The 23,515-nt window shown below is 32.2% G+C and overlaps 1 protein-coding gene across 1 annotated transcript; it reads left to right on the top strand.

Annotated features, from left to right (window-relative positions):
* Positions 1-1,400: 1,400 nt before the first annotated feature.
* LOC133191268 (serine/arginine repetitive matrix protein 2-like) lies at positions 1,401-22,143 on the top strand. Its single transcript, XM_061327023.1, has 6 exons — positions 1,401-1,430; positions 4,018-4,093; positions 8,675-8,838; positions 19,355-19,507; positions 19,710-19,757; positions 19,871-22,143. The coding sequence occupies exons 1-6, from the start codon at positions 1,401-1,403 to the stop codon at positions 21,824-21,826; spliced, it is 2,427 nt and encodes an 808-aa protein (XP_061183007.1). The 3' UTR covers positions 21,827-22,143.
* Positions 22,144-23,515: the final 1,372 nt, after the last annotated feature.

The raw sequence follows: 23,515 nt of genomic DNA, 5'->3' as shown, positions 1-23,515 counted from the left end.
ACCAATTGCACCCCTTTATTAGCAGACCTATTTATATATTCATATGAAGCAGAATTTATTCAAAAACGTTTTGGGATATATCGAATCGACATATGAATGGAAGGAATGATTGTTAATTGACTGATTGATTGATTGTATGCTGTTTTACGTCTCGTTCTAGAATTTTTCACCCATATAGACACGTCCCCATACACCGGTGAAGGGTTTCAAATTTAGACCTTTACCTGGCACTCAAGGCCATAGAGCAGTGAAAGGTTCTTTATCGTGCAAACGCCTATTCTGACAAGGGGCCTCGGTTTTTAAGGTCTCAACCGAAGGACCCGCAACTTTCACTCAAAAGTGCCGAGCGCTTGGCGAAGGAACAGTTGCTACCTATTTTTTGTCGACTTGGGTCAGTCGCGGACTTGATTCGAACATACGACCTTCCGATCAAGAAGCGAGCGCTCTACCGACCGAGCTACCGTGACGGCGATTGTTAATTGATATAACGTCGTTGATATATCTGAATGTTGGATTGAAGGCCATAGGAAGTGTTTTCTTCTTCTCATATAGAATTTTTTGAATCATAGAAATATAAAGACGGGTCGGTTAATGAAGGAACACAATTAGTACCCTTCGAAATTTGTTGGACGACCTGGTCTCCGAAGATTTACATAAATATTATAAAAACTCAAGCATCTTTTTTAATATCAACGTCAGAGTACTTTTGTGTAGAATCAGAGTGGATTTTAACAAGGTAATTTTGTTGATGACCAACCACAAAATACGAAAATTTCCGAGTTCCATTGTTGTTGAAGCAGCAGTTGCCTATGATACCAAAAAGCTTAATTCTTTATTTATCGTGAGAAATAGTTGTATAAAGTGTGGAAAAGTCGTACATTTTGATGTTATTAACTTTAGAAAAAAATGGTGATCCACTAATATTGTAGAGTGATGAAAACTAAAATGAAATATAACTCTTCTGTTTATCATGTCAGTCAACATTCGTAGGAGTGTCTTTGTGCACATATTAGTTGCGAACAAAATTATTTCATCCTTAAAACACAGGCTGCTGTTGCATTAAAATTATCTCACGATTTCTAGCCAATGTTTCAGGAAAATGAAATGTCGATGTTTTCAGAAAAATTAAACTCTAAAATGAAATTAAGTATATAAATTCTTCAACCAACAATAACATGCAAATAAGAAGTTTTGGTATGCAATTAAGAAAAATAAGAAATTTTAAAAGTTATTGTCATTGCCATTGTGATAAATTACAATTTGATTAACAAAAATTGTAAGCTAATAAATATTCTATTACCAAAGGTCAAAATAGAAAATATTCGATTCAGAAGAATAGTTAGGCTCTGTCTTTAAGCTTTACTATAGTAACTAAAATTTGGTACAGGACTTATTTAACAATGGATGGAGCAACATCTAGTGTTAACATTGTATGTAATGTTTGTTTTTTTTTTTATTAATATTACTTTACAAATAAAAGCAAAGGAAGTTCATGCTAAACGTGCAGCCAAATTGATGTAACTTTCTACAAGAGAATCTTACAACTGGCAAATGTTTGTGCAATTGAAGTTGAGTGATAGCAAACACATTAAAGAAAAACAATATTTCATTTTTCTTATTTTATTCAAACATGAATACCAAGAATTAGCAATGCTTATGAACACATTCAACAGATGGATCACCTCTATATAATGAGACCGGGAGTCCTATAGAAATCACATCTTCTGTCTGTCTGTCCGTCGACACTTTTGTTGTGAGGGGATAATTCAAACAATTTTTAACGTATTGTTTTCGAATTTTGTACTTTACTATAAGAGGAAGAACTCTACTATAAGTATAAGAAACCTTATAGACTCTGAGGTCTTGTCTCTATATGTATGTATGTGTAAATGTATATCTATTGACAATTCTCATCGTAACATTTCCAAGTTTTATACAGACTCACTTAACTATAAGAGGAAGACTTCTATATAATTCAGGCTCGTATCCCTTTGTAAATTTGTCTGTATGTAAACCTCAATCTGAATCCATCGATAAAGAATAACTCAAAGAATTAAGAGTCTTCATAGCGTATTTCAAACTTATTCAAACTTATAAAGAAAGAGTATATAAAAGAAAGGATATATATATATATATATAGAGAGAGAGAGAGAGAGAGAGATAGATAGATAGATAAAGCACATTTTACAACAACTCTTAAACTAACATAACTGCCCTAAGTGAAGAAATATTAATATAGAAAGCACAAAGAAATTCACTTTTATAAGGATACCCACTTCCGCCCCAGCCCGGGGTTGAACTCTCGACCTACGGAATCTGTCTCCTAGCAGTACAGGAACAGCGCGCTAGACATCTGGGCAAGTCAAAAAACTTGCTTTCGATTCCGATGGAATTCTCGCAGCGCTGTCCTACACTACAGGGTCATTGAGAATGGAAGTGAGATACAGTTATTTGGACATTAGTTTTATTAGAGGATCGTTACCAATACATGTTGTAATGAAATTAATTTTATTTATAAAGCACATTTTACAACAACTCTTAAACTTACATAACTGCCCTAAGTGAAGAAATATTAATATAGAAAGCATATATATAAATTACCTTGATCAATAAATAAATTTTACTATATATATATCGCAATTATATGAGTAATTGTCACCTTTCTTGTATGCTATATTTTATTGATAACATAACTATACTAAGTACAGTTTCAGTAAAGGTTATCAAAGGAAAAGTTGTCTCTTTCCTTAATTTTGTTTTGTTTTGATTTGTTTTCGTATTTTTGTTTGTTTGGTTGGTTTTTTTTTTTTTTTTTTTTTTTTTTTTTTTTTTTTTTTTTTAACAGTATTGTTTTTAAAGCAAAGATGATAATGATAACTTTTTTAATGGGTATTCTCCTTAACTTGCATGCTGCTGTTTGTTGAAGAAATACTGCTTTAAGTTAATATTTTCTTGTTCATATGTCAAAAACTACAAAAAGTTAGAAGGTTATTCATGTGTTTTTCATTTGCAATTGTTTTTAGAATGTTAGATCTATGTTCTGCAAATTATGTGTTTTATTTCCTGGCTCTTATTTGAGTTAACGTCCTGTGAATTATGAAAGATACGAAAAAAGGGATACTTTATTACTTATTCTAACTGTAAACAGTAAGCAATATCACTGAAACTTTAATTGAAGTCGATACTTATTCTGATGAATAGAATTTTTTGATCAAGATAAGTAATTGATCAAGGTAATTTAAACTAGACCCTGACGGTGGTTTGCAAACATATATGATTGACTTTTCTTCAGCTGAAACACGAACCGTTTATCCCTTTGCACATGATAGCAAACGATTATTAAGCTAAAAGCACGGTTAGATCGATGAAACCTAACAAACAAAATAAGCTACTTATTTTTGCTGTTCACGAAGGATGTATATTTGATGCTTAAGGTAAGGTTCATTTCCTGGGAAAAAATAATTGTTAAAACTCACTTTTGTGGAATTCGATTCTTTGATTTTGCAATGATAGTAATTAACAATAAAAGTTATTCTTTGAATGAAAAATAAACAAAGATGTGAAGTTTTGTCATTTTCCTGTCGTAACATTGACAAAGGTTTATTGTAATGATGTGACTTATTTATCAGCTAGGAATTATTTAACAAGGTCTATCAAAGTAATTATCTGTATTGTAAATGTTTGCAATGATAATATTGTCTTCATTACCGAAGACTATTTGCGCATTGATAATAGCTATGAAATATTCAAAATTTGAGCATGGAGTTCACGTTCAATTACCATTTGTAATGGGTCTATTGCCTATGTTAAATGGCACTTTACACTATAAAAATGGTTTCTGTGTTCACTACCAGCAACATCGATTTTAAAAACTTAAATAAATAGATAAGCGCTTCAATAATTGTCATCATCGACTGAAATTTTTATAACGGTACACATGATTCATTCCAATTTCCGGCAAGTAACATTGCTTACTTTATAAAGTACACTTTATAAGGATGGTTTAGCATATGAGAGAGAAAAAAGGATTCAAAAAGAGTTTTGTCATATTTTTCTTTTGAACAAAACGAGAATGACAGTGGATTTAGTTTAGGTAAGTTCAAATCTTGTTTTGCATTTGTCAAACTTTTTTTGGATGTTTCGAAAGTGTCGATCTTTTAAGAAAAATGCTATGATGTGTATGTTTGCCTTTTTTCTTCTTGTTAAATAACATATTTTTAAACCTGTTTAATTCAATGATTCAATTAATTTATATTATACCAAAAGAGGTTAAGTGATCCATATATCTCGTATTTAAATGAGGCTATGGAATAATTTTCTATGTTTCAAGAAATATGATAATAGAATGATGTTTCAAACCTACCATAGCTGTTCCGGTTACATGTATCTACAAAGATATTTTTACCTGAGATTACGTTTCTGATCTTTAAATAATTTTCTATTTTTGCTGAATGTTTTTCGATCATGATTTTAATGGTGATTGTTCTTTAGGCTCTAAATTACTGTAGATCACAAAATTTCACGACACCTATTATTTTTGCGTGATAGTTATTTGGTATTTTGGGGCAAGACAAAATTTTTACGAATTTTATTATTGTATTTAATCTTTAATAATAAAATATACGCGAGAATAAAATTTTTACGACTAGTCAAAACCACGTAAAAATAAAGTTCTCACGAATAAAAATTAATTTACTGTATGGTAACACTATTATATATTCGCATCATTTCAACATTTTTCCTTTTGTCTTCCTATCATGGTGACATCTATTTTTAGATGTTAATGTCTACCAAATTAGAGTTTTTGTTTAAAGTTAATGTTTCAAATATATTTCTAAGGATGATTTTTATGTTTTTAACCACGACCTCAATGAAAACAGAGTTTAACATTTTGGTAAAATGCTTACATCAAAATCAAATGAACTATTTGGAAATGGTTTGTGATTAACAGTTAATATGTTGCTGGATCAAAGTTATAATACTCCGAATGAATTGTGATTTGACGCCTGAGTTCAAGTTATCTTTGAAATTGAAATGAAAAAAACAACCAAAGCCCTTTACTATGTAGATGTATCAATATCAATGATATTTAAAATGTTATGTTGTTTCTGGACAGAGTTATCCAAGAAAAAAATCACTTGGTTTAAATATTCATAAAATTGTTCTGTGTGATTTAAAATGCATTCATTTTTTCTTATAATTATAGCAATATTGTTCTTTTTTAAAGCTATATATTGCGTATCTGAGCTAAAAAATAAAAATATAAAATTGAGTGTAGATAAACATTATATAAGTAATTTACGTTCAAATTAAAATTTTCACAGACTTCGAACTTGATAACCTCATGTTTTCATACTTAAATTGATTCTAAACTGTGTTTGTTAATTAAATGCAGGGTCGGTAAATAAATTGGTTATTGTTTCCAATATCTTTGAATTGTATAATTTACAGTAAAATCTTATCTTTATATAATGTAATAAAAAAATAGAAAGATCTTTTTAATTTTAATTTGTCTGAACTTATAAAAAATACACCATATATGACTTTAATGCTATATATATATATATATATATATATATATTATATATATATATATATATATATATATATATATATATATATATATATATATATATGCTTGATAAAATCTTTTTCATAAATACCAAGCAGGAATTTTACTGGGCCATTCTACAGCGTATAAGCTTCTAGAAATATACCACTCTATTGTAAAAAAGTATTGATGTGGGTAAATTTTGCTGTATGGTGTAATTGTGATTTATCCAAGACATCTGATAAAGTCAGGCAAAAAGGCCTAATTTACAAACTAAAATTGCATTGAATTAATGGTACATGATATAATATAACATAATATGCTAGATTGGTTTGATAGTTCTTTATGCAACAGAACACAAATTATGTGTAGAATTTTTTTTCCTCTGTAGAACATGTAAAAGCTGGTGTTCCTCAGGGCTCAGTATTCGGTCCATTGTTATTTTTTATTGTATATAAATGATGTGGCTGAAAATATAATATCTATTTGTAGATTATATGCTGATGATAATTCTTTGCAACAATGTTCAGATTAATCTTATTGAGCAAAATCTTTATCATGATCTTTGAATACTATTTAAATGGTGGAAGAAATGGTTGTTGAAATTTAACCCTCAGAAAACCAAAGTTGCATTTTTTCATTTAAAAATGTGCAAAAATTTCTTAATTTCTTAATTTATTATTTTGAGAATTGCCAACTAGAATATGTCACAGAATATAAACATCTTGGAATACTGCTGTCTTCAAACTTAGGATGGTCTGATCACATTGATATCAAAGAAAGCTTACAAAAAAGTTGGGTTACTACAAAAGCTAAATTTTACTGTGTCAAGGTATATTCTATTCCAGATGTATTATATATTTTATTGGGCCACAACTAAAAAATGTTCTTGAAGTTTGGGTTGGATGCACAAAGGCAGACATCGAAAATCTTGAAAAAGGTCAATTATTTCCAGCACGTATAGTTACTGGGCTTACAATTACATGTATTGCTTCGAGAAATTCAATGTATTTTGAAACAGGTTGGAAAACTTTGGAACACAGAAGAAATAGAGCTAAACTAATAACAATGTATAAAATGCACAATAATTTAGTACCTTCTTATATCCAAAATATAGTAACTGATGCAAGAGGCAATATTTGAAGTTACACAACTAGGAATTCTGAGACTATTACTAGAGTATTTGTCAAAATGCAGATTAGAATTATTTAATAATTCATTTATTCCTGATACTTCCAGAAGGTGGAATGCCTTAGTTTTAAAACAAAGAACAAGGGAGGCAATTTCTATCAAAATTTTCAAGAATTGTCTGCACAATATGGTAAAACCTCCAAAATATTTTTCATACGGAAAAAGGTTTTTTTGAATATAATTCACACAAGATTGAGAAACAATTGTATTTTAAACTCTGACTTATCCCGTTGTAATTTAATAGCCAGTCCTAATTGTTCATGTGGTTTATAAAAAGATGCATACCATGTGTTTTTTGCTTGTTAAAAAGTATGCAAATGCAGGACATTCCTTAATAAATAAGCTATTATCATTTAATAATCTGCACGTTATAGATGTACATTTGATGCTATGGAGGATGATTCTTTCACTAATGTACAAAATGCTGAACTTTCCAAGATTATTCATACTTTTCCTCATAAATGTGGTCGTTTTTCATTCAAAAAAAAAGGAAACTTAATCTACAATAAGTAATAAAGCAATTATATATGTTTTAAGATTTCTGGTTCGGAGGTTCTTGAGAAGAAGAGTTTTAGTTTTAAAGAGTTTTTCCTATATATTACCATATTCAAATTTGATCACCTATTGTGACCCCACCCTACAGCTAAGGGTCAAGACTTGAGCAAACTTGAATTTACACTGTGTAATAATGCTTTTACATTTGTTTCAATTTTTCTGGCCTATTGGTTCTAGGGAAGAAGATTTTTTAAAAAATGCCATGAAATTTTCACTAATTTTTTTATTATTTCCCCTTGAAAGAGGTTGTGGCCCTTCCAATTTGAACAATTTTGAATAGTCTTTACCCAAGAATGCTTTGTGGCGAGTTGTATTGCAATTGGACTAATGGTTCTAGACAAAAGAATAAAAATGTGAAGTTACGAAGACAACGGACAAATTTTGATCAGAAAAGCTCGCTTGAGCCTTCGGCTCAGGTGAGCTAAAATGCAATCGAAGAATATTTTGATTTTTTTTTCAGTACCCTGCAACAAAATTTCAAAGAAAGAAGTGGTCATGCATGCCAAACTAGAAAGACACATTTGTTTTAATTACATGACGACACACTTTGCACTGTTTTTGTACCAAGCATTAAAACTTCAAAAGCATCGAATGATTGTTTGAGTACAAAATATGCTTGGTGCTTCAATATTTGCTTTTATATAGGTTCTCTCATCGACAATTTACAGCAATTTATTTTCCCTACATAGCTACTTTTTAGACTGACGTATTTCAGGAAAATCATTAACTTAAAATGGTGGATTGCACATTCCGATAAAACAGGGGCTTTATAACTTCCGGTTTGATGGATAATACTCCTCCAAACAAGCAACATTGGAAATAACCAATCTATAATGCTTGTTTTCAGCGTCATAGTAACTCTTAACATCTAAGGGTCATATCTGTGGGTACATGACATTTTCTTTTAATATGATTATGCCTTTAATTTTTCCATCTGGTTTCGTTATCAGGCATTTTATTAAACAAATTACCAGGAAAATATTTTAAAATCATTTTTTCAATTTACATTCTTCTTCACGCTAAAAAAAATAATTCTTTAACACAGTGAACAATCTATGTTGCGGTTTCAACTGTGTCAAGATATGGATATTCAATATAGAGAGAGATTATGGCATCTTATGTTAGAGGCATCAGCATCAATTCGATTTTCAGTATCAAAGAAAAATATGGGAAATCTATTAAATGCTCGATATCTTTATTGAATATAATAAATAAGTGAGGTATACACAGCTTACAATAAGCATTGAAAAAAAAAATAGATGTTAAATAAAACTAAACAAAGAAAAACCCTCACATTTGAGATGGGTGAAATAAGTGACATATCTAAAGGAATAACAGTACGTTACATTGATAAAAATTAAGAGCTTTTCTTTTAAGGAACACGAAACAATGAGTCGGAGATTTTGAAGTCAGCCATCAACGAAGCTTACGGGATGGACTTTGTAAACGCCAAGCGGGTCCTCAAGACCAAATACAAGCGAAAAAACAAAGATGGGCTTACCCTAGCGGATCGGATCCGGATGAACCGTTACGGAAGCGGAGTAAGTAAATAGTTCATCCATATAACATTGCTCTCGCTTTTCGTTAGGAACTGTGTACATGTTGGCTATATCAAATTTTCGTGTAAGGAAGCCTACCTAGGAACTACCAGTGGTGGAACTGGTGACAGTAAAACTTGGTTATATTCGCTGATTAACTTAATCGTAGATGTATTGGCATAAACACTAACAAGTAATTCTTTCATTTATTTTGTTTTCCTAATTCGCCGTTCCTGTAAAATTTATCTTGAAATCAAGCTCTGGAACCCTTTATCATCTGAGAATCAACTTTAAAAAGTACTTCACCAAAGATGGGCGAACAAGTCGAGCAAATTGCCTCCGGTGCAATAAATACGAAGGTGAAAAATTAAATCTCAATAACAAAAAAAATTGTCTTTGATATTTTATCTAACATTATTGTGTTCTTTATGTAAAATCTCCACAATTTGCAAAAATCTCAGAAAGATTGAAATTATTCGTCTATGAAATAGCACACACATACACGCACCAAAGAGAACAATTTTTTCATACTATAACAATTTTTTCTCTTATAAATGAGTCTTTGTTCCATTTTTTTAAGTTTATCCTCAAAGTATGTGTAAAATAATGCATTTTTGGTTAACAAAAACATGGAGCAAAGACCAACTATACTTTAAAATTACACTTTTATAACATAGCATTTGTATCTTTCCGAGAAATATTTGAAGTCCATTAAGTCTAGGGCCATATCACAAACATGATCTAAATGCCAATATTTGTCAGGAGCGTTGTGGTTTACGTGTTAGCCTCAAAGAAAAAATGATCCTCAGGATTTTTATTGCTTAGGTTCGAAACTCAAGAATACCACATTCTTTCTTTATAAGAGAATATTTTTTCCGAGAAAATTTTCCGCTGAAAAATTTTGTCGTAATTTCTTAAATTTAAATAAGAACTTTACTATCAATACTAAATTCACAAATTGAATATGATTTTTATACATTTGAAGCTATAGGCATTCTGCACGCGTTGTTCTCCCATCTTCTTTATTTAAAATAAATCCAGAATTCCCTATCATATCTTTGTGACATATCTATCATATTGTACTACACATATGCTACAAATCGCCACCCACCCACCCCTCAAAAAATCACACAATTTTATATCTAACAGTTTGTTGAACTACCCATCTGCTTATCCCCCGCCCCAAATCCAACCAAAGGTTATCGGATTAAGTTGATACCTCTGCTAGTAAAGGGCTGAGAAACTATTTTGTGTCCTGTGTTAAATCTCGTAGACATCTGCTTCAGAGAAATTTTTAAAGTCAAAGTGACTAACGTCCCTTAATTTATAACACAGGATTATATTTTAAAAACTACTTTAGAAAATGTATGTGATCATTTTTTTCATAAAATTACTTATGTTGGCCCAAAGGCTCTCACGCCTCTTGCTTAAGAAAATATCTTATTTACATATCAAATAAATATTAGCACTTAAACATTACATTATCAATACATTATAAGACTTTATGTATTGACACAACGTTGAAAGGGAATATTTAATCAAGGAAGGAATGACAATGATTTCACTGTCTGCGTACATACAAAACCAAATTGTTTGTCTGAGACTATAACTTCACTGATAAAATAAAAGTAAACTTGTTTGTTAGTCTACTTCTATATATAACTTCAATGATAGAGTCTATGAAAGTTGAATTGTTTGGTAGTTTATTTCTCTACTTCTGCGTACGTGTAACTTCAATGATAGAATTATGGTGGAATTGGTGTTGGTCTACTTCTGTAATTTTATTGATAGAATTATTTAAAGTTGAATTTTTTGGTAGTCTATTTCACTAAATCTAAAACTTCAGTGATAGAATTGAAGTTCGACTGATTGGTAGTTTATTTCTCTGTCTCTGTAACTACAACGATAGAGTTGTATCTGAATTGCATGGTTGGTAGTCTGTATCTTCAATTATAGAATTATAGTGAATTGTTTGGTAGTCTATTTCTTAACTTCTAAAACTTCAGCAGTAGAATTACATCTGATTTGGTTAGTAGTCTACGTGTGTTACTGATAGAATTATAGTTGAATTAGTTGTAGTGTACTTCGAAAACTTAATTGATTGAATTATATAGATGAATTGGTTGTAGTGTACTTCGGAAACTAGATTGATTGCATTATAGTGAAATTGGATGCGGTGTAGTTTGGAAACTTAATTCATTAAATTATATAATTGAATTGGTTGTAGTGTACTTAGGAAACTTAATTGATTGAATTATATAGATGAAATGGTTGCAGGATAGTTAGGAAATTTAATTGATTGAATTATAGTTGAATTCTTTCGTATTCTATATCTGTAACTTATTTGATAGAATTAAACCCCAATTGATTGTCATCTGTATCTGTAACTTATTTGATAGAATCATAGTTGAATAAGTTGTAGTTTTCTTATACGACTTCAATGATAGAAATATAATTAAATTGGTTGCTAACCTTCTGTAATTTCACTGATAGAAATATAGTTGAATTGGTTGCTAGCCTTCTTCTGAAATTTCACTGATAGAAATATAGTGGAATTGGTTGCTAGCCTTCTTCTGAAATTTCACTGATAGAAATATAGTGGAATTGGTTGCTAGCCTTCTTCTGAAATTTCACTGATAGAAATATAGTGGAATTGGTTGCTAGCCTTCTTCTGAAATTTCACTGATAGAAATATAGTGGAATTGGTTGCTAGCCTTCTTCTGAAATTTCACTGATAGAAATATAGTGGAATTGGTTGCTAGCCTTCTTCTGTAATTTCACTGATAGAAATATAGTGGAATTGGTTCGTTTGCTACCTCTGCACTAACAACATAACTTATGATGAAACTAAGAGTCTTTCATACAAATATCATGGACTATCGGAAGTTATCTTAACTAATGAATAATGTTATTATCAGTACCTCCTACAATAATAAAAAATTGCTAAAAATAAGAATTAGAGTAAAGCAAAATATAATTATTTATCTCTTTGATTTTCAACTACATTGGATTCAGTATATACGCACAATAATAGCATCAGCAGCATAAAAATAAATCTGAAATGAAAAAAAGTATCCCCCAACTGAATAATTAAAACCTTGACTTACCATGAAAAAGGTGAATATGATTAACAGTGATCAATATCAAAAAATCTATAAACAATACAATTCCCCCGGAAATTCCAGAGGTGGGATTAGGTGCCTAGGAGGAGTAAGCATCCCCTGTCCCGCCGTGGGCACACCCGCCGTGAGCCTTATGTATTGATCAGGTAGATGGAACATTCCGTAGTCAAATTCAGTATGAAAACAAAGGCCTAACATTTAGTATAAAACAAGTCAACCAAAATACGATCCATTTATAGGATATATATTTTGTTAACAAGGTCATTCTAACAACCATAGAACTTGCGAAATGCTGACATTAAACAAGGCTGTTGAAATCCCTGTAACATCAACTTATCTGTCAGTAGCCTGCCTCAATTTAAAAATTGATGGTACTCGTAGCAGGCTTTTGAATATCGAATAAGCTGGGAGACGTAAACACAATATTCAGGTGAAAGCAAAATATATCTACATAAATAAGGAAAGTTGACGATGAGAAAGTTGAAGTCATCTCGTTTGTCATACAATTTAGTTGTTAGTGTGCCCTTATCGTCTATAGTCAGTAAAACATCCAAATATGAAACAGATTTGGCAGACTCTGTGGTGTCTTTTATTTCAAGTTTACTGGGATATATCGAGTCGATATATGAATGGAAGTTATATACGTCGTCGATATATCTTAATGTCGAAATGATATAAAAGATAAACTCTTTCATCCCTCTGCTAATTCACAAATACTTAGCATAGTAGTAGTTCTCGGGTAATAAAGGTATTATTTCTTTTTGCACAAAGATAAATTAAGGCAAAATATTTCATAGATTTATTTAAGATTGTCTATGCTCTCATGATAGTATCGAATTCTTGTCACAAAAACTTAACACTATCTCAGTTATATTCTTATAAACAGTCATCATGATTGTATCAGTTCTTGTCATTTATACATGTACTATTAGTCACATTTTTTATAGTGACCGGGTACGGGATGATACCTGCAAGCATGCTATCGAAGTCATCTTATAACTAAGATATATCTTAGGAGATATCCTAGTCCTAAGTCAGGGCATTATAACAATTCTAACTTAAGATTTCTCCTAAAGTTAAGACATTGCAAGACCCTTTATAATATGAACATTGCAGACTCCAAACTGTGCATTTTTTCATTTATTTTAAACTAGAAGTCGGGGGGGGGGGGCGCAAAGTGGCTCTTCTTATTACTTTTTTCTTGAAATTTTTTTTTCAAATTTTTTGTCAACCCCTTCCCTCTCTAAGATAAATATATCGAGTTTGGAATGTTTTCCTTTTTTATGTCTCTGAAGTTAATCAAGATTTTTTTTCAGTTTGTTTGTCAGTAATTATCTGGCTGCTCGACCCCACCCACAACTTTGGAAAAACACAGCTGACTGCTTCGTCTCTACCTATATTTAAATAATTGCTTTGCTGTAATGCGCCATACTATTAGATGTTTATTCTAAGCAATATCTAAATTAATGTTTGGAATTATTGTTCACAATGTCCAGAAGCATTTAAAGTTGCATTTCGGAGATGCTTCTTTGGTGGCTCATTAAATACGCTGAAATCTAAAGCTATACTGGTTATATAGTCAAAGATCACAAGTGAATGAGGATGGTAGTGCTATCAAGTAACGGGTTATTTTAACGGGATACAGTAAATGTGAAACGGTCACCATAAAACGGTTATTCATGTTCGCTGCAGTTTGTATGAAATGGAGAGAGATTTTATACCGCGTCAATAGATATCCTATAGCTTACTAGTGAGGCAGTATTTCCCTTCCTAATTACTGTCCTCTACATTATTCGCCATTTGTTAAAAAGTTGTTAATTATATAAAATTTATTTATCTAATTTGCTGTGCAAGTACATTGAAATGTGAAATGTGAAACTAAAACAAACATAACTTTTAAACGTTTTTTTTCATATTTTCTTCATTATTTTGAGAGAGAGAGGGAGGGAGACGTCCCTATAAGTCATTTATTCAATAAGAGAGAGTGTTTAGAATTGGACAATTGTTCTATGAATGCTCATCTCTAATTTAATTTCACAAGTCATTAAAAAATTATAAGTCCCCATTGTTATTTTTCTCTATTATAAAAATTGTGTGCAACGTAACAATATTTAAGAAATATCTTAAGTCAATCCTAGTTTTGACATTCCTAAGAGAGCTTCTATGTTTTTCTTAGGAATTCTTAAGTCATATCTAAGGACTATTCTTATAAAAATTTCGACCTGACTGAGCCAAATATTTCGACACTGAACTCATTAAATCGTTACACAATTGTATAGAATTTTAACCATACATGACTTAAAAAAATTCAGGTATACCGTTATAAAAATTAATCATCGCATGATTGTATCAAATACTTGTCATACATTACATAAAACACGTTAATCATTATAAGGCATCGAATTTTTGTCATACATTACTTAAGACACTTTTGTAGTTTAACTCTTATAAGCACAAATCGTTACATCTGAAACTCCATCAATCCAATATCGTTCTTTGCTCATAACTTTGTAACTTTGAATGATGGAAATCAATTTTAGTTGATCGAATATCTAGTGTCTGGTGCTGGCAAGTGTTGTTTGCCAGCAGCAGCGAATAATCAATCATGCAAGAATTAACAACAGAAAGAGAACATTTAATTTCTAAAATGCAAATATCTTGATGGCTACTGGGGCTGCCACTTATATTCATAAGGAATAAATAATAGAGGTGAAAATTAACATACAAACTAAACAATAGTTTTGAAAAGTTCATTTACCTTTTATCATCTGTTTGATTAGTTTTGTTAATTTGAGAGAGGATACGGCATACTATATATTAGTACACTCTTCCATCTATTATTTTCTGAATGCCGTTGCTCAAAAATGTAGTTTTAAATGCATTTATTCATCTTCAGGGAAATCGATGATTCGTCAGTAAAAATAGATGTTGATTATCGATGCATTCCACATGTAAACAAAGCGACAAATCTCTATTTATTATTAATCAAACTTTCTATTGATTTTTATAAAGTTTAAAATTCTTTATTAATGGCCTGGCAGTGAAGCTCGAAATCCAACTTAAACCTTGGTTTAGGTAAGACATTTTTTTTCTTTAACACTCCTTTTTTCGCAGACAAAGCTGGGGTGGGGCGGGGGGGGGGGGGGGGGCTAAGGGAAGTGATTAGTTTGATAAACCGGGAATTGAGTATTTTAAAGTTTTTGATATGTGAAACACTACTTTTAATGACGTAACATCGCTAGTTCGTTTGAAGATCCTAAGCTTTAAGACTGTTAAGCACTGTTCAAATATTTATTCGTTGTGAGACACCCTTAATTTCGTTCCTGTCGGAAGAATAGTAATAATTAACTTATAAATATTCAGCATCTGCTGAATAATACATTCAGTGTTTCCTGAAAAATATTCTGACTTGATGTACTCAGGTACTTAAGCTAAGTGTAATTTTCATTCGTTCAGCAGAGATATTGTTGATGATATAGCTACGATAATTTTACATTATATGAAACTATATAAAGAAAATATTTTACAGAAAATGCGCTTTCGTATTTATTTTAACGAAAAGTCGAAGATTGATCCCCAAAAAATCTACAGACAATACAAATATGTAAATAGGGCATATAAAACACGGATCCCCGGAAATTCCAGAGGTGGGATTATGTTTTTTGTTTTTGTTTTTTGATTTTTTTTTTTTTTATTTTTTTTATTTTTTTTTTTTTTTTTTGCTTGCTTGCTTGCTTTTTGTTTGTTTGTTTGTTTTTTGTTGCTAACAAGGTCATTATAACGACCATAGAATACTTGTATACGAAATGCTGACTTTAAACGAGGTTGTTGAAATCCCTGTTACATAAATTTATTTGTCAGTAGTCTGCCTAGGTTTAAAAATTGATTGTATTCAGACATGCTCATGAATATCGAATAAGATGGGAGACGTTAACACCACAAGCAGGTGATTGAGATATATTTCTATATCAATAAATGAAGTTGACGATGGAAAAGCTGACACGTGTGAAGTCATCTCGATTGTCATACAATTTAATTGTTAGTTAGCCCTTATCATCTACGTCAGTAAAACATCCAAATATGAAACAGATGTGGCAGACTCTGTGGTATCTTTTATTTCGAGTTCAAAGGGATATGTCGAGTCGACATACATGTTCATGTATGAATGGAAGTAACCATTGTTAATTCATAAATCTGAATGTGGAGTGGCTACAGCATGTATTTTCTTCTTCTCATGTAGAAGTTTTTGAATAAAATATAAACACAGGTCGGTTAATAAAGGAGCATAATTAGAGCCTATCACAATTCTAATAGTTTGTTGAAAGACCTGGTCTCCGATGACTATACAGAGATGTTGTCAATGAGCAACTCGAGGATTTTTTTTTATATCAACTTCAGAGAACCTGTGTGTAAAATCAGAGTACTTGTATTTAGAACCAGAGTACTTGTGTGTAGAATCAAAGTAATTTTTTACAAAGTAATATTGTTGTTGACCAATCACAAGATATGGAAATTTCCGAGTTCCGTTTTTATTGAAGAAGCAGTTGTCTATGATTTATAAAGCCTAGTTTTTAATTTATCATAAGGACTGGTCGTATAAAGAAAAGTCGTGCGTTTTTGACTTTGTATGTTATTGACTTTTGAAAAATTTGGTGATCTTAGATTTTCTAAAAGTTCTTTGGAGTGATTGAAACTGATTTACACCACTTCTAAAATATGCTATAGCACAGTACGTCTGAAGTTTCTACTTTAAAGGAGATAATATTTTGTGAGGAGTAAAGATAGGGGCTTGGTAGAGCATTTGCTGGACTCGGCAATGTACATTGTATCTTTGTTTGTAAGGAATTTTATGAAGTTTAAGGATCTAGTATGGGTAGAGTAGATTGAATACACCTTCGTTGACTAGGATGTTAAAAGTATTAAACACTGAAATGTGATTCTGAAGAATTTCATCCTTAGAAAGTGAATTGTGAGTATAAGTTTTATATCAAGGCGTAGAATTAAAACCAAGCTCTTCTAAAATACAGTTATAATAGTGAACCTTGCAAACAAAGACGACATTGTTACAAGCCTTGTCTGCTGGGACCATAACATATATATATATATATATATATATATATATATATATATATATATATATATATATATATATATATATATATATATATTGTTCATGTACACTTTCTATTTCTTTTATCATCTCCAATATAGTGAATACGGAATGAAAGATGGTTCGCATTTTGCCTTTTAACTTTCTAATACGATTTTTAAATATTTCTAAAACACTAAATCCATTCTGGCAAAGTATTCAGGTCTTCTTCTTTATATTAACCCCGACGTCTTGAATACTCTTCGACAGAATTCATAATAGAAATGAAGTTCTATTGCCAACTGAAAGATCGGGGCCCCCTGTATTTAGTACCATTTAAGATGATTGCTTTTAGGCTGTCATTTACAACTATACGAACATCACCGGTAACGACGTGTCCAGTGGAACTTTAGTTTAAAGATCAAGAAATCTTCAGAAGATTTTATTTTAGATGTTCAATTTCAAGGCTCTGTAAGGTTCAAAAGTTTGGAAGCAACAGTTTGAGAATATCTTTATGACTTCAACTTGAAATATAGTGGAATGCAAGACTGATTTTTTTTTTATGATTAAGAATGTTACTCAAATATCCACATCACCTATTCCTTTGTTGGCAAATTTTTAATTTAAGAAATTGACGGGTTGGATCAGAATTATTATCTTCCAACACACGTGGTGGCTTAAAGACCCCGTTCTGGGCAACATCCATAATCACAAACACTAGCTTGTATTCTGCGATTGAAGAATCCAAGTATGGACTAGATTGCTTTAGCTTCTTCAAACAGTCCATTCAAACATTTCTAGGGAACCGAGTAGTTTAGTGCGAATATGATGAAGACCTATTAGTAATTGTTTACATCGTGTATACTTGGTCTATTATATCATCGATGTCAATGACTACGTCTACGTCTAGGTGTTTTATTATAAAGTCCCATCACATTAACATTGGCACATTGTGGGCTTGAAATTATTATTTATGTGATCGTTGCAACAATACGGAATTGCCTTTCCTAGTTTCCTGATCCAGTATTCTTTTCGGGTTTACGGAATGGATTACTTAAAGTGAGGCCATTAGTGGGATGAAATATTTTTTTCCAAAATTCTTTGATTGAAAGAAAAGAGTGATCAGGCGAACTGGAATGTATATAAAGATGTTGATGCCCCCCATTATTAATTTCATCCTATACCCCTAAATTCTCTTGTAGAGTGAACCCTTTGTTTCCCAAAAATAAATCAGTCTGCATTCAGTACATTCAATTCCAAAGACAACGTTTGAAGTTTTATAAGTCAATTTTTCTCCAGTTTTATGATAAAAACTCTGTTAATAAAGGTTCTTGTACCTGGTAAAACGAAGCAAATTAACTGTATAATGTAAACCATACAGTGCCCAGCTTCCGGTTTGAGCCTGCTACACTACAAATGAACGTAATAAGGAAATCTACCTACAGTGTAGTAGTTTCACTGATGTTTATAGTTAATTTTGTTGTAGTTTTACAGTTGTTTATAGTTATTTTTGTTGTCGAGTCAGTGCTCAAGAGATTGACATAAATTTACACATTTCTCCTCGAGAACAAAAACTTTCAGACAGTCCTGAAAGTAATATTTATTTTTCTCTTGTAAAATTAAAATGGTAAGTGTTTACTTTTGAGGGAATTGGTGAGAACTTTCATCGTCCTTGTTTTATGCTGGCACACTTTAACTATGTAAATGTAAGTACACAATTAATAGCTGTACAGCTGTATTAATCTTAGTATCTTATTATGATATATTCAGTTTGGTATCAATGATCTGAAGAGTATAAATTGTCTTAAGAATCATCAGAACTTCTATTACATTCGAATGTCTTTTTGTTTCTATATTTTATTTCTCGATTAATCGTTTCCTATAATATAAATATTGTACAGGGTTTTATTTCTTGTTTTCCCCCTTATTCCGTTTCTTTTCCCGTCTGCTGTCCTACGCCTCATAACAACGTCAGTATTATTATGACACTAAAAGTTGTGCAGAATGAAATTTTAAAAAAAAGACTGATTTTTTAAAAATTGTGATTTCAGTTATTTAATTGATTAAATTCATGGAGTTTTACTTTGATCTCGAATTTTTACAAATGCAAATACATATATATGCATTTGTTTATTAGAAACAAATCCTAACACGACACGAAGTGTTTCCATAGGATAAATGGGTAAACATGTCATAAAGTTAAGTTTGATTATGTACAGGATTTCTTAAATGCTGTCATTTGTTCATTATTTTTTTCATAATGAACGTCGATAAAACTTAAGTACATTTACAATTTGCTTAATTCCAGTCTGCAGATGGGGCGAATGGCGAAAGGAACGACAGCGCGTTCGCTAGTGTGGATATAGCTGACTTTGCCAGTCTAGAGGAAAACGAACGACGTTCACCTACTCCTGAGCCAACCATTTCACCCGCCCAAAATCAACGCCAATCTCCACCTAAAGTAAATATGATAAGTGCCAGACAAAGACTTTCTTTTTTACGCAAATTCTGAAATACCCTAACTTGCAACTCACGATCAATACTTTATCTTTGGTCTATTGTTACTTACCAGAACTTGCCTTTTTGTATACATACTTTTATATTTTAGTTAACTGAACTTAACAATTCTTTGAAATTTGAAGGTCATTACGATATTTTTTCAGAAACATTCACCATCCCAACAAGATATGGACGACTCGCCTAGCACCAGAGTAAGTATACTACAAAAAGAAGAAAATAGCACAGTTTGATGTAAATACTATAGTACACAGTATCACTCACCCAATGAAGCATTTATAGTAAAAGACATACATTCTGTCCACAGAAAAGGCTAACGAAACAAGGCTCTGGTCATTCGCTGTCAGCAACACCACCCCTTCCACCCATAAAATCTAATCAACCAAGAACAGATTCAAGAAATCGCCATGAGTCGCCTCTTCCACAGGAAAGTCGCAGTAAACAGCGTGAACCTCTACCTCCTATCCAACGACCACGTGATCCTCAACAGGACGACGATGAAGAAGACGATGACCCATCTCGTAGTCAGGTTTATCCTCCCAGAGATTCCCGACATTTTGACCCTGACATTGGCGTAGGGGTTCCTGTTGTTGGAATGGAGCGAAGAAAAGAACGATCTCGCACACCTCCATCAAGAAGACGCCACGAATCGAGATCTAGATCCAGATCTCCAAAGCATGATAGAGTTTCAGTTGTAGTACATTCCAATCAAGTACATCGACGACGAAGTCGATCGGACTCCAGAAAAAGACAAAGAAGTCAAAGAAGTAGATCAGATTCAAGAAGAAGGCGAAGTCGCTCCGATTCCAGAAAAAGACGAAGAAGTCGATCGGACTCCAGAAAAAGACACATGATAGTGGTAAATCATGTTCACTCAGACAGACAACGAAGTAGATCGGATTCAAGGAAAAGAAAGCGCAGTCGCTCAGATTCTCGCAAACGCAGAAGTCGTTCTAGATCGCGTGGAAGACGAAGAAGCCGATCAGATTCTAAAAGACGACACAAAAGTCGTTCAAGTTCCAAAAACAGACCAATTGTCGTGAATGTTTCACCAACTCGCAAATCTCGATCCAGATCTCGAAAAAGAAAATCTCGGTCTCGTTCACGAGATCACAGAGATAAAAAATCTCACTCTCGTTCTAAGTCACCTAAGCACAAACATTCCAGGTCAAGGTCCCGAAAAAAGTCTCACTCTCGGAGTCGTAAGTCTCGTTCGTCCAGATCATCATCGCCAGAATTAAATGTTAACATCAAGCAGGGTGAAAGTAGGGGTCGCTCGAAAAGCAGAAAGAAAAACAGATCCAAACATAGAACTCCCTCAGAAAAAAGGAAGCAGGCAAAGCCTAGAAGAGAGTCTTCTGGGTCTAGCTCTCCTGAGGTCAACAAAAGTCGAAGTAAAAGTAGAGGACGCTCAAAGAATAGAAAAGGGAAGCAGAATAAAAAGAAAAATCATAGTCCATCTGATGAAGATACTGAATCTCGATCAAGAAGTCCCAAAAAAAGAGAAAAATCTAACCAAAAGAAAAAGAAGTCTAGTCCGGAGCCATCTGATGATGAAGATGAAGAAACGCCTCCACCAAGTCCAAAACCAAAGGAAAAAGAAGTATCTAAAAAGAAAGCAAAACCAAAGAAAAAGAAACCAACTCCAGAACCATCTGATGACGAAGACGACAGTGAGGAGCCAGAATCTCCACCTCAAAAACCGAAAAATAAAAAGAAGAAACCTGCATCTCCAAAACGAAAACCGAAAGAGATTAAATGGGATCATTCTTCTGAGTCAGAAAAAGAAAATAAAACAGAAAAAGGAAAATCATTCAAAGTCCCGAAAGCAGCTGTTCCAACAAAGAGTAAACCGCCAGCACAGAAGGCAGAGAGTTCAGCAAATGTCGAGGTTAAGGCTGGATCTAAGCCCAAACCACCAGTTCCAGAAGACAGCGATGACAGTGATGATATTCCAGATGTTCTGTCCAATCCAGTACAGAGTAAAGCAGCTCCCCCGCCCGTCACCACTGCTCCCCCGAAAAGGGAGCCCAAACCGGAAACGCCTGTGCCATACTTTGATGACCCACCTAGGGCCCCATCACAAGAGGATCGAGATCTACAGAGTGCTATAGAACAGCTAGACAAGCTTACAGATTATGATCTGAAAAATTTGGCGGGAAAAGGAGATAACTCACCAGCTCCACCTGTGGATAAAACAGTTATGAACAAGATCATGGGTAACGAATTTCAGAAAAATCTTGATAGATTTTTATCAAGTTGAACACAGACGTGATACAAATTAGTTTCATCATTTCAGTCAATACACTAAGCAGATTTAGAATTTCCGTTTATAATGCGCCACCTGTATTATGTGTTGGTATAAATAGGTAAATCTCTTGAAATGCACAATTAGCTTGTCAGTATTTTTAAAAAATTTATTTTGTGGTATATGTAGTCTTCCCTCGATTTAGGATTTAAAATCGTTAGAATTTTATTATTATTATTATTATATAGGTTTTTGTCCTGGCTTCGGTTAATATGTAGTAAAAAAATGTTTGCGTACAATTTAGGACGTTACTAATAATTAGTACTAGTATAGACGCGCTTGTTTGTAATAATTATGTAAGTATACTAGTATTTGATGACTTGAATTGTATAAAGTGAACTGTATAAAGAATTTTGCTGTATAGAAAACTCTAGAAATGGCCAAGTAAGCTTTCTGTGATATTATGCATAAGGTACAAAAAAACATAAAGATAATTCTAGAAATCAGATGATATTCATCATTTAAAGGGTGTCCACTCATTGAAGGATTAGTGTAACATTGCTAATAATTAACCAAAATAAATTGAACTTATTACATCACATATTGTAGGAATAGCAATTTCAGGATATGTATGAGTGCTTATTGTTTTACGTTTTCGAGAAATTAATTGATAACTGTTGTAATTTGTTGTGACAGGTGTAGTTTTTATCATAAATATTCATACATCAACAAATAATTGATTCCGAATAATAAAAAAAATTGTTAATGTGTCTATTATGTTCTTGAAACCAAAGTTTCATCCGAGTTCTGGGACGGTTCGTTGTTGTGTATTAAGCTGCTTTCCGTAATCGATGGAATTCATTACCAACTCTTTGATCTCTAATAGTTGTTGAAAATGGAACAAAATCTGATCGACAGATAAATCTTTTCTTACACTTATGGAAAGACTAAGATTATGTTTTCCGTTTAAAGAAAGTTATATGCTATGTTGTCTATCTTTGTGTCAGAGAGAGAGAGAGAGAGAGAGAGAGGGAGAAAGAGAGAGAGAGAGAACCCATTCCTACACTGTTTTATATTTGGCACAATCTATGGATTATTCAAAAGATGCGCATTTGAATCAGATTTGTTGATACTTTAATTGCTGTTGTTGCGTGATGTCATTGTTACATATTTATCTGAAAATAAAAGCGCAGAAAAATATTACATGTTGTGTGGAGTCATTCAGTGTAATTATAAAAAAAAATTTGCTAATATATTTTATTGAAATATCAAAGTACTTATGACACATACTCAAATGTGGAAACATCGAAACTATATCGATGATGCAAACATACTCAAATGTGGAGATATCGAAACTACATCGATGGTACAAATTACTCAAATGTGGAGATATCGAAATTATATCGATGATGCCAACATACTCAAATGTGGAGATATCGACTCTATATCGATGAAGGAAACATACTCATATATGGAGATATCGAAACTCTATATCGATGATAATGCAAATGTTAGTTAAAACCTACAAATATTGTATTTGTTTGGGTGTTATCTGAATTTGAAGATAGATCGGCGTTCATCGGTTCTTCACACACTTATAGCTATAAAAATAAAAATTTCGGAAGCCTTGCTCTTCTGACTTTCTGACTGATCGCAAACGATCTGAGAAATTTTTCCGAAAAGATATAGATTTTCAGCAAACAT

The sequence above is a fragment of the Saccostrea echinata genome, unplaced genomic scaffold (genome assembly GCF_033153115.1).
Source record: "Saccostrea echinata isolate AGI-Se365-2 ecotype Australia unplaced genomic scaffold, CSIRO_AGI_Sech_v1 ptg000023l, whole genome shotgun sequence".
In the NCBI taxonomy this organism is placed as follows: domain Eukaryota; kingdom Metazoa; phylum Mollusca; class Bivalvia; order Ostreida; family Ostreidae; genus Saccostrea; species Saccostrea echinata.
This window is presented reverse-complemented; position numbering and strand designations above follow the sequence as displayed.

What these genes read in the sequence shown, in the direction of transcription:
- LOC133191268 (XM_061327023.1), top strand. Translation starts at nt 1,401, where the DNA reads ATGGATGGAGCAACATCTAGTGTTAACATT. An exon ending in TGAACCGTTACGGAAGCGGA is followed by an intron (nt 8,839 to 19,354) that starts GTAAGTAAATAG and finishes GCTTAATTCCAG; the next exon opens with TCTGCAGATGGGGCGAATGG. An exon ending in AACGCCAATCTCCACCTAAA is followed by an intron (nt 19,508 to 19,709) that starts GTAAATATGATA and finishes ATATTTTTTCAG; the next exon opens with AAACATTCACCATCCCAACA.